The 12,938-nt window shown below is 35.0% G+C and overlaps 1 protein-coding gene and 1 non-coding gene across 4 annotated transcripts; both read right to left on the bottom strand.

The window, feature by feature from the left end:
• Window positions 1–2,678: 2,678 nt before the first annotated feature.
• On the bottom strand, window positions 2,679–11,651 carry LOC131161364 (uncharacterized). Of its 3 annotated transcripts, none has more exons than XM_058117083.1 (3): window positions 11,472–11,651; window positions 6,888–7,000; window positions 2,679–5,507 (listed from the first exon to the last, which is right to left on the bottom strand). In XM_058117083.1, the coding sequence occupies exon 3, from the start codon at window positions 3,965–3,967 to the stop codon at window positions 2,966–2,968; it is 1,002 nt and encodes a 333-aa protein (XP_057973066.1). In that variant the 5' UTR covers window positions 3,968–5,507; window positions 6,888–7,000; window positions 11,472–11,651; the 3' UTR covers window positions 2,679–2,965. The 3 variants fall into 3 exon arrangements, with proteins under 3 accessions (XP_057973066.1, XP_057973067.1, XP_057973068.1); XM_058117084.1 differs by having other exon boundaries at window positions 2,679–4,465; XM_058117085.1 differs by lacking the exon at window positions 6,888–7,000 and having other exon boundaries at window positions 2,679–4,465; window positions 11,472–11,604.
• A 52-nt stretch (window positions 11,652–11,703) lies between these two features.
• TRNAT-CGU (transfer RNA threonine (anticodon CGU)) lies at window positions 11,704–11,775 on the bottom strand. Its single transcript has one exon. It is a non-coding gene; the product is annotated as a tRNA-Thr (tRNA).
• Between the last annotated feature and the right edge of the window lie 1,163 nt (window positions 11,776–12,938).

Raw genomic sequence — 12,938 nt, 5'->3', positions numbered from 1 at the left:
AGGAGTTTAATTTCGGGTGCCAAGGGCGTAGAATTTGGGTGTTAACGAGTCTCTCACTAAGTCAGGTAAGGGGAATAAGTTATAATAGAATTTTTAGAATTATTATTTAAATTAATATGTGAAAATGTGCTTATGGTATTTTATATGAAAATTATTACGATATAAATATCAGATAAATTTTGTGGCATTTGAGTGATTTTAAATTGTGATATTTTGGAGTGTAAAATATAACAATAATTAATTTCTAAAAAAATATTGAAATGAGAATTATTGATGTGATTAGTGAAAAACAATGAAATATGACATTTATGTGTGAGTAGAAATGTTATGCTTGAAAAATGAGATTTTGTGAATTACTAATATTGAAAAATAATAAAATATGGTATTTATTTATGAGTGAAAATTATTTGCATGAGAAAAGAGTTTGTACAAATTATTTATATGAGTATTTTGGGAAAAAGTAAAAAAAATACGTGAAATATGATATATGTACTATTATGAGATGATGGAAAGTGCATAGAAAATGATGAGAATATTTATACTGAATTGAATTGTGATATACTGAAATATGATTGATAAAATACCAGTACCGCATAATGATTGCGGGTATATGGTAGTGAACCCTGATGGATGGTTATGATATTGAGTACAGTACCGTTGCTAGTGGTGTTAGTGCAACCACACGGACTGTTGGAGCATGTGGCATGACAGTCGACTGGGCCATTTTGTAGGGTTGTTGGGCCCCCTGAGTCCAGATCAGGATTATAGGCCGATCAGTCGTACTATAGGCGCGATATGTGATATGATATTTGATCTAATCGGGTCGGCCAATAGAGGCTAGATCCAGCCTTCGGGCCGCACAACTTTGGCCATAGGGGGAAGCATGACGTGAATAGAAAGATCCTTAGGGTGGTCATGAGTTACAGACGCGATGTTGGTATTTGATACCAAAGATACTCATGAGATAGAAAGTAAAATAGAAATGAAAAGTGAAAGAATGATAAAATTGACTAAAATGATAAACGAAAGATAAAATGGAAATTGAGAAATAAAGAATGATAAAATTGAGAAATGGAACTGTGTGAGTTAATAATATAAATAGTTGAGGCGAAATGAAACTCTCCGCCTGAGGGCTTACTGAGTAAGGTGAATGCTCTAATAGGTATCAGATGTGACCATATCAGACTGCATAACGTGTTAGGACAGAGGGAAGCTACCTATATGGGCGGGTAACCTTCCCTATTCTCAGGAACTTCGCAGTAAATATGTGTTGAAAATTATTGAATTTAAGAAATGGTTTTAAAGTTTATAAAAACTTTTGTTGTATATCTATATGATTGTGGGAATGTATATATCAGTGTATTTTCTCAGATGAAACGATAGTTTGAAAAGTAAAGTATATTATAATTAAACTCATATGGCCAAATACTATAAATAATTTATTTCTTCTTACTAAAATGTGTCTCATCCAAATTATCTAAATTTTTCAGGAAACAGGGATAGATCAGGCGATAGAGCTCCGTGACTATTGGGAGCTGAGACTCTGATACACAGGATGAGTTTCTGGATTAGGGGAGGTGTAATTCCCCTAGTGTTAAGTAGTTTTTGAGTTTATGATAATGATGTATATGTGTGTATGTAGATACTCTGGATAATATATTCTGAATGATATAACACACTGTCTTCCGCTATTAGATTTTATAAATAAGATGACTTTTTACCCGGTACCCAATGCGGGTCGGATTGTATGAATGTTAGTAGGATTGTTGACGTGATCGATTCGTGAATATTTAATTAATTTATTTATTATTGAAAAAAATTGTACGAAAATTGGGCATCACAGTATATGTATGTGAGAGAGAGAGAGAGAGAGAGAGAGAGAGAGAGAGAGAGTTACTTAACAGAGAAGAGGAGATAAAGATGAAAGAATGGACTGAGAGCAAGGGATGGGCAAATGTGTGTACCTATGATGCATTAACCAAGACTTGGATAAAACCACAATCTTTTCCAAGTGACATGTATAGCTTTAAAAAATTATGCCGTTTTGAATAAGCACTCATTATTTTTATATATTACTCAATTTGACTAATTAATGTACCAATGACAGCATCTAAATTAAATTAGTGTTACAAAGAAAATTAATAATTTTATGTTACTTGAAGTATTTTTGTGATATTAATTATTAAAATCCACAAAGGCCCATTTGATCAAGGACTTTATTTGAGAAAAAGAAAAGAAAGGTAAGTAATAACAAATATAATTTTAACTGCATTTTCTCCACATCAAATAGTATAAAAAGTGAAAATTTGGCCTAATATGATTAAAAATCAAGAAAATCAAATGTTAATCAGTTGAAAAATCAAAATTTTATTCACTAACTTGTTGTATGTTATATTTTTCTTCTCACTTTCCTCGATAATCAAACGTTAGAAAATATATATATATATATATATATTTTAATATTTTTCTTGGAACTTCTTTAATATTTTCTAAGTTTCAAGCATACCCTTTTCTAAAATGTTATCATAAATCATTGCATTCATTTTGGGCATTCCTATTGTGGCCGCCACAAGAATACCTTATTTTTGATAGTATTAATTATAAACTTCATATGAAGCCTAAGATTTGTTTGGTAGACAAGAATGAAATGTGATTGATTTTTATAATTTACAAATTCGTTATAGAATTTTTCATTATATTCCACTGCCGATTCATTCCATTCTAATATACCAAACGAAAAAAGTAAAAAGTACAAATGGACCTTCATACCCACAAATCCCACCCTTCATACAAATACATAGAGTCGAAACATTCACAAAGCACTAAAAAGACTCATTTGCTCAAGCACGTCAATTTATCAACGCAGTTTAATTTCCACAGTATATAATCGATATATGATAAGATGATCATGGACTTCAGAACAGCTGGCTAGATAGACATCTAGTGAAACATATTGTTTGGATGATCAAACATAAAATTGCTCCAGCTGAACATCCTTTCCCTTCAAAGGAACATACTCTCCCCCATAAACCTCAAGGTGGTCCGATAGCGCCGACTTGTCGATACTTTCATGGTGGTAGGACTTGCAGATGAAGTACAGAATCGTTTGGATCACCAGCCCGTAAAGGAAGAGCATGCTAAGCAGCAGGAAGCATAAAACTGCATATGCCACCCTACCCACCACGCCCGCCCACTCCCCATTCACCACTAGCCTCTGAAACCCTATTTGCATGAGCACCGCAGAAACAAAATTCAACTTCAAGAAGATGGCTGCTGCCAACCTCATCTTCCCTTTTACCAATCTCCTACTCTTGATCAATGCTTGAGCCCCATACGCCTCCTCGAGCACTGACACGACACTCGCCAGCTGCCAGATGATGCTCATGTACAGAAACCCTACAAAGTAGACAATCAAAAACACCACCAGACTGGACATGCCGAGCCTGGAAGGTCCTACGAAGAAGATCCACACGACAAAAACGATCACGGCGACGACATGGTACGTGAAGAGCGCGATGAACAGGCACATGAAAGTGGCCATCAGCCGCTTCCAAACCCTCGGGACGACGCTCATGACCTTCCTGAAGGTGAGGTCCCGGGCGGTGTAGATACATGCGATGGCGTAAACCACAGCAGCGGTGGAGAGGAGGGAGAAGATGAGGAAGAAGGTGAAGTAGGCAGCCTTGAAGAGCAAGAGGGCGGTCCACTCTGACGAGAGGAGGTCAGAAAGCTTGTCGTATTTGGGGGTGCCGAAGGCAGTTTTGTCTAGCTCGATCTCGCTGCGGTTAATTTTACGGAAGAGGGTGTTTGATACCTCGACATGAGCCAAGAAGATGAAGGAGAGTGGGAAGATGAGGGAAAGAGTGATTTGGCAGAAAAGCTTTCTCCATGAGGTGATGATCTTGTAGGCCTCTTTGCAGATGCCAAACAGGCCTAGGAACTGCAGCTCTTCTTGTTCTATGTCCATGGTTTGGAAATGGAGGTGATGAGGGCTGAGGAAAAATGGAAGATTATATGGAGTATGTAGATTTGGGAATGGGGAGATTAGGAGACGATTAAAATGGACTGCGAGGAGGAATGTGGAAGATGGGCCATTGAATATTTTTTCACCGAACTACCCTTGCTATTCATACAAAACTACAAAAGTCAATGTCCGGCCATTTCTTTATCTCGTTTGACGAGCTGGGGTGGAGATTTGGCAGCATGAAGGAATACCAAGCTCAGGGGCATTTTCGTAGTTTAGGGGGGGAGTGCTGAGGGCTTCATAGGAAGAAGAAGACGACTGGACCGTTCCAAACGGCAGGCGGAGACCCAGTGGCGGGAATACCACGCACACGGCGAGTCTTCCACATACAAGTCTCCGCTGCTTGAACTGGTCAACGCGCTTAGCCGCTTGCCATTCATTTTCCGGGAAGTGACATAAGGCATGAATCATGGTCACGAATACTTGGCCAATTACTCCTTTCTTTTTAAAGAAAAAAAAAAATTAAATATAACTAGCAAAAAAATTGATTTGCCAGAGTACAAAGAGAAAAGGAATATTAAAAATGATAGTGCTAATAAAATTATCATGCCCCATACGATATGAATGAAATAGAATAAAAAAAAAAAAAATTAGGGAAAGAGTTATAATGCAAATCAAATGCTTCACTCCCAATTGTTAGAATGGATCGTCTTATAGCACGTTAGGCTTCCCCCAACGACCTAAGTTCCCTTGAATGTGCAGTACTCCATTCCTTTTTCTTAAGTATTTGAATATGTTATTTGTGAGTTGATAACAATCCTAGCTACCAATGACAGATGCTCAAGAAGACTTATATTTAATAATTCTCGGCATATAAACACAAAATAACTAAGGTAACAGCATTATAGAAAAAAGAAACAGTAAATAACGATATAAGCAGGCAATCCGAATTGTATGTCCCCAGTTCTAAAAACACCTCATTCCCCTAAAACTATAGGTGATTGTCAACTTGAGGACCATCGGGGTTTAGAGAAAGAAGGAGCCATTCCCCTTCCCTGTACCTGAAGGTATTTAGCAGATCGTGCCCAAAACTTTTGTAGGTTTATAATATTATACGTTCTCAAAATTTTAAGCTAAGGGGACAAATTATCCCTAATTTTATACAATCATTCTCTAATTTAGCGTGTCGATGAATGAGATTTTTAGAACAATAGATTTTGAATGACAATTGACCCCAAAATATACAAGTTACAGACAGTTTCATTCCTTAACATATTAATCTTTTCACCCAAAAATATGAATAGGGAACTTTCATGCCCCAATATGACTTCCAAGGGACAATTATCCTCAAAACAACTTGTGGGTTCAAATCAGAACCAAGAAAATGCTTATATTTCGTAGGTTTACCAAAAAAAAAATCTCAAGTGATCCATGACCCACAATGTCAAAAAAAAATTAACTACTTATACAAAATATTCAATGCAAAAAGTCTTCAATAGGAACAGTTTGTGCTTCGTCACTTCCAAGTCTCCATCAACCCTCACTATCATCCCATAAAATTCAAAAAGAAAAAAAAAAAAAAAGAATTCATGAAAAAAATTTTGGTAGAATCCTTTGGAAATTAGAGATCACTAAGTAACTACACCTATTAAAAATTCAAGCATCATCATAGGAAAACATACCTACATGAAACTCTAGTAAGGTTGTGAATATATGCACACAAATTCCAGTCCTTACCCCAACTCTCATCCAAAAAAAAAAAAAAAAAGAAGCAATGAACAATACATAGGACCTGATCATAGTAATTTGACGAAATTATGATGAAATCCATTTGGATGAAATTTGGTCGGAGAAGTAGATCGGATGTATGTTGCTAAGAACATAAGGGTAGAATTAGCTACATCTGATGAGAGGCCCAAGATCAGGATTGCAAGCATAATTTGTAGCAATATTACGCAAACAACACAAACAGGCAAAGGTCAACTAAACGGTATTCCCGTTGCAATTAGAGTTTGGATTTTCAGTAAAAAAGGGTTATCGGAACCCTCATCTATAGATGGTGAAAGAATTTAGGAAGTCTGCTTGTAACAAACCTCTCAAATTGCTTGCCCTTCCAGTTGAGACTAAATTTGTTATTGGGGAAGGGGAGGGTACAAACCATTTGTAGTACTCTGCAAACAACATGCATTTCATAACCTTTCATCCATCTCTAAATCAATATGCTATCAAGCTTAGACAATCAAGAGTTTGAATGAGCTACATAGGCGCTGTACTAATAATTTGTTGGAGCTCTAAAATAGATATTTATTTCTTTTCTCTATGTATAATGCAAGGCTCTGATACCTATTGAAAAATGGTACAAAAGAGATGAATGATGTGTCTAGAAATGTTCTTGCAAACCAATCCAATTATTATGGCTTCATTTGGATCATATTGACTCTTACAAAGTGCTCAGTTATTCATGAAATGCTATGGGTTTTGCATTAATGTAATGTCCAGGCAGTCCTTAGCTGCTTACCATTGATACAAGTACCATGATCAAGTTCAATTTCATCCAAATGGAGAAATTGAATAGATTGGATGAAATTGAATAGAACAAAAACCCATCTGAATGAAATGGAATGGATTTTGCACTCATATATCCATTTGGTGAAATTACCATGAAAATCAATTTGGGTGAAATTGTCATTATTTCCATTCCAATCACATCAAAATCCAAGAACCGCTAAGCAAGGTGTAACATGAAAATTTATTTCTCTTTTTAAAATCGTGAAGTTGTTGGAGAGACAATTCTGTCTTCATTTTCTAGGACGGAGTTTAACAAGTTGTTCTCTATTAAACACATCAACACAAGCCACCTGCTTTGACTTGGATGGTGAAGAAATGAAGCAGTGGGAAAGTTGAAGTGTAGAGTATTAATTACCTCATCAATGCTCAAGAACACGAAGGACACTCTTAAGGCTTCATTAAACTAACAAAAAATGGATGATGCATGACGAAGTTGAAATTTCTGTTCATGATATATTACCAAACAGCCTACAAAAAAAAGCAACATGTTAAGTATGAACATTGAGCTATTACTTTGTTTTCCAGGTCTAATTGCCTTAATATCAAGATTTTCTACTCTTTGTATCTAATTGTCATTTGTACTAACACTTTTAACACAAAAATAAGAATATTTGACAAACATAATACAAACAGTAAGGATATGATATGTAGTAAGTATGCCCACTGTTAAGGGAAAAATAAAAAAAGGGAAATTCATGACAACAATCACAGAACCCAGCCTGAAACAAAAGCCAAAAAAAATACCACAACCAATACAACATTCAACAAATTTTAAATAAATTCACATTTCCTACTCTTCATGAACAAGTAAATATATACACCATAGATTTTGTATCTGAATCCCAAAAAAATAATAATAATAATAATAATAATAAATAATTAAAAAAAAAAAACTTCACTTAAAATTTCATTATAGAAACTATAGATTTAAATATTCATGTTTTTCTTTTTCTTTTTTTAAACCAAGTATCCATTGCTTCTGTAAATGATTCCTTTCAACATCTTTACCAAAAAGAAACACACCAAACCTAGCTTTAAATCTCCAGTCTAGTAGCATTACATAAAGAAAATGAAATTATTAATAATCCATTAATGAAAACTAAACCCAACTTAGCCATGTTTAAAACTAAAGATAGGTAAGCTAAATCTCAGATAACATTTTTCATGAACTTGAAGGGGCAAATAATTGAAGATCCTGACCTTATTTCATCAGAGACACTGGACTTTTATGTTAATTTACTAGGAAAGGATGGCAATTTGAAAAGATGTAACTGGAAATATCTCAAAGAGATATTAAAGTCTCATGGATGCCAGAGCACAAGGAATTACTGGGGAGACAGGTTTCAGAAAGAGAAATAAAGGATGTTTTCTTCTCCTTTCAGAAGATAAGGCAACTGACCCAGAATGATTTAAAGCCAAAATTTAAAAATTTTGTCTGAATATTGTGAGGAAGGGTGATTGCAGCAGTATGTAAAATGATCAAGCATATCGATACAACTTTCACTATTCTCACTCCAAAGATTAAGCACCCATGCAAGCTAAGAATTTCAGAACTGTAGCTTGTGGGAATATCTTATATAAAGGAATTACAAAGATCCTAGCTAACAGGCTAAAAGTCTATATTGGGGATTTTGTAGATAGAAATCAGTCAGCCTTTATAAAAAGGAAGATAAATACAGGATAATTCCTTGATGGCTCAGGAACTTATGAGTGTGTATCATTTATATAAAAAATCAGTTAGGATTGCTTTGAAGATTGATCTCATGAAGGCTTATGATTCAGTTAACTGGGATTCTATCTTCCAGATATTGTAACGTGTTGAAACACCTGGGATTTTCACAGAATGGACTAGGGAGTGTATTACCACCCCATCTTTCTCTATCATGATAAATGGGTACCCAAAAGATTTTTTTAAAGGTGAAAGAGGGATAAGACAGGGCGACTCTATTTCAACCTACTCGTTTGTGATGATGATGGAGGTTTTGACTAGGTTGCTGAAGCAAGCTGTGAAGGGACAATCAAAATTTCATCGAATATGTAAGAAGATTAGCTAATTAAACGTGTGTTTGGCAGATGATTTATTCATTCTGGCTAAGGGTGACATAGAGTATGCAATGAGTATCAAAATAAAAATGTTTTGCAGGTGTTTTACTTAATTACTGGTCTAAAGAGTAATGCCTCAAAATCAGAATTGTTTTATTCTGGTTTAAGTGTCGATGAAGCTAAATCTATAGCTCACTGCCTGGGAATACCTGCTGGGAAGCTGCCTGCTAGGCACTTGGGTTTTCCTCTTCATCCTAAGAGAATTGAAAAGGGAGATTATGAAACTCTTATTGAAATAATTGCAAGAAGAATCAATGGATGGAAATGCAAATTGCTGCCATACTCTAGTAGAGGTCATCTTACCAGAAGTGTGTTAAATAGTATTCAAGCTTACGGGGCCTCAACTGTTCTTTTTCCTGATTATGTGATAAGGGAATTAGAAAGGAAATTTAAATCTTCTTTGTGGAAAGGTAATCATCAGGGCACCACCGCATGAAGGATCAAATGTGGAGAGGTTTGTAAAACAAAGGATGAAGAAGGGCTTGGGCTGAATATGGTTGCAAAATGGAATAGAACTTCAGTCATCAGATTATTATGGCATGTATGTGAATCCAAACAGTTTTTATGGATTACCTGGATTCATACTTATAAAATAAGGGAAGGCGTTTCTGGGATGTGAAAGAAGTGCAGTGAGATATATGGTTTTGGAAGTTCTAAATAAAAAATAATACAAAACCTTCTACTTGGCCGTTAAGAAATCAGACTAACTAAAAATAGCAGAAAAATACTAACCCCGCTTCACTCCTCAAATTTTTTTTTTTTTTTTCAGAACATAGAAACAAAAGAAAATCATAACCTTAGAGAAAAAGCAACCGCAAAAATAAGAGGATGCACTTTAAGTTCTTATTAAAAGCAGCAGTATCATTCAGCTGCGCACCTCCCTCAAACCCAAAGGATATGGCTTTTCATTAACTAACGAAAACGGATTATCTGTATGAAGGGGAAGTCCAAGTCTAGCCAATGAAAGCACGAAATTCAATGAAATAAAATAGTTAACTAAAATATAGTGTCTTTCTTTCCTACACAAAATCAAGCAGTTAATGCCACTGTAAAAGAATAATTTATAAAGATCTTTAACTTGAAAAAAAAGAGAGTGAAAATACCCTAGGCTGTCGACAAGAAGTATAATTGTATTATGTACTTAAACTTGAATTGGGATTTAAATAGTGAGAATGCATCTCAAAATAGATAATTTTTCCAGCTCCTTCAACATGAATTCATAAATATGGAGTAGCTCAATCTGCACCCTCCAAAACAATATTCCAACAATTCAACAAGACTACGATGAGGGAGCCTTGCAAGAAATATACAACAACAACAACAATAACAACAAAACCAAACCTTAATCCCACTAAGTGGGGTTAGCTATATGAATCATTTTCCGCCAATCTATGCGATCATAAACTATTTCTTTTTATAAATTCAAGGATATTAAATCCTTACTCACTATCTCCTCCCAAGTTATTTTAGGTTTACCCCTACCCCTTCTATTTCTCTCCACAGTAACTAAGTCACTCTTTCTCACAGGTGCACTATGTGACCTACGTTGCAAGTATTCATACCATCTGAGTCGTCCCTCTCTTATCTTATCTTTTATAAGAGTTACACCTAACTTACCACGAATATGTTCATTCCTTAATTTATCTTTCAATGTTATACCACTCATCCATCTAAGCATTCTCATCTCGACAACTTTTTGGATATTATGTTTTTTCGTCGTCCAACATTCCGATCCATATAGCATAACTAGTCTTATAACTGTCTTATAAAATTTTTTTTTCAATTTTAAGAGTATTCTACGATCACATAACACACTTAAAGTACTTATCTATTTTACCCAACTTGTTTTAACTCTATGCACTACATCATCTTCAAGTGCAACGCGTCGTTCGTAGGGGACGCCCCAGCAAATATTCGGTAAGGATTCATATCATAGTAATCTGACTAATTTTACGCTGGCTATCAATTACCTAACGCAACCCTCCTCCATTACCTAGGCTTGGAATCAGCTGTATGTGAAACAATTAGGACATTAAGTACATCACAAGCGGAGTTCCTTGCAAGAAATATAACAGTAGAAAAAGAAAAAAAAGAGTAAAAGTTAGTGATTTTTAGGGTGGGATGGAAGGGGGATGGAAAGATGTAAAATTGAGCTTTTCCCCTCCGTTCGTCCAAGATGATATACAGCCTAAGGTTGCATTTGACTCGTATGGGGGCATTTGTCAGGTGTAATTCTTTTTTGGAATCTAAACCATTTAATTTCTTGTACAGCTCTAGCAAAGGAGATGCATGATATATTAATCATGTCTAGTTTTTTCCTCATTCAAAATTTAATGAAAATTTGTCTCGATTGTTAATTATAGCCAGCTGGGTAATAACAAATTTTGGGATCGACGCAAATATAATTGGAAATTCATATGAAAATGGAGAGAATGAAATGCAGAAAATCAAAACACCATTTCACCAAGAAAATAAAAAAACAAAATAAAGCCCATTTGGAAAAAAGTCATTTTTCGTTAGAAAATTCCATAAAAAATAAAGCATGTAACCTTGAAATCAAAATGAACAAAATTCCATCACAATGATAACCCCATCCCCCTCCTACCCCCATCCTCCCCCATTTGGAGAAAATCATTTATGCTTGAAATACCCAGTAAAAGAATCAAACTTATACCCATGAAATCACAATCAAATGCAGAAATCCAAACACCCATTTCATCACCAGAAGACGAAACTAACAGAAAGAGAGGATTTGATTTTGTTGTTGCAGGGAATAAACGCAACATTGAATACGTTATTCCAGTGAAATAACCTTGCTGTACCCCAAAAACATCACCTAATAAAATCCGTATGAATGGCGGCAGAGAGAGAGAGAGAGAGTGTGAGCACTGAGCACCCTTGCGAAAAATTCGAGATGGCGTAGTACGCTTTTCGCTCTCTCGTTCAGCAACAATTTGTGACAGGAAAGCGAATGGGAGTCGAGGGCGAATCTTGAACTGAAGCATTGGAGGGGCGCAAGAATAAAATTTTTTAATTTGCCGTAAATAGTCGTCGTATAAAAAACAGAAAGCCCCCGGCGAGGATCGAACTCGCGACCTTTCGCTTACGAAGCGAACGCACTACCACTATGCTACGGAGGCAAGTTGTTGTTGATTGGCGACACCAAAAGCTATTTATAGATAAAATCAACTCCGCTTCTATATGTATTGCATAAATCGTTTTAATCGTCCCTTCAACTAATTTGTCAAATTAAATTCATGACTAAACCAATTATATTCTAATAATAATAATCATCATCATAATGATGATGATGATAATACTAGTTGTTGATGTATCTAAAGAAAAGGATTGCACCGACTTGGATAGAGACCAAACGAATTGATTTAAAAATGTGATGTGAGATTTTGGATTTCAATAATATGATCAAAGAAGTTGCCACTAATCTTTTTATTTTCCTAAGTATAGATAGTTGACTAAATTCCTATCAATTTTGGTGTCTAAACTAAACTTAGGTCAAGAAACAATAATTTTGATTTATATTTTAAAAATTGGATTTGTGAGCACGGTTATATAAGGAGAAGATATCAGTGCCCTTTCTATACCCATCCTAACAAATCATATCTATTTAATCATTGATTACCCATTTGAACTTTAGCAAGTTTGACTTTTTAACTTTTCCATATTTATTTAGTTTATAGGTCTTTAAATACTAAATAATCTAGTCATTATAGAAGGCTACTCTCACTTCTAAATCGCAAAAGGATGTTCTTGCCCCACCTATGAGTTCCATCATATCGTCAGATTGTTTAACAATTTTTGCCCCAAAATCATGCATAAATAAAGCAAATAAAAATACATGATATGCTAGATCGCCTAGACAACCCCATCACGTAAAGATCTTCAGAAAAGATGACATCCCTCATCTTCTATATGTGTTTTCCAATCACAAGTCGCACACACACACGTAAGTGATAGCATCATGAAAAATCTAGTTTTAAGCACTTTTTTGAATTTTTTTTTTTTTTGTTTAAAACAACAAGTAAAATGAAAAATGCACATTTTTTTTTCTTTATAATAACAACAAAAATAATGTTTAAAATGCCAAGAAGCACGTAGAAGCATGTTAAGACAAATAGATACTCATCACACTTGACTTATACATGCATCTATGCATACATATACACATTCACATATTCATGCTTCTATTACATCCTAATGTATTCACACTTGACTTTACATGAAAACACATGCATAATGTATTCACACTTGACTTCTCTCTCTCTCTCTCTCTCTCTCTCTCTCT

This window comes from Malania oleifera, chromosome 8, assembly GCF_029873635.1.
Source record: "Malania oleifera isolate guangnan ecotype guangnan chromosome 8, ASM2987363v1, whole genome shotgun sequence".
NCBI classification, from domain to species: Eukaryota; Viridiplantae; Streptophyta; class Magnoliopsida; order Santalales; family Ximeniaceae; genus Malania; species Malania oleifera.
The sequence above is the reverse complement of the archived record's forward strand: the minus strand, read 5'-3'. Positions and strand labels throughout refer to the sequence as shown.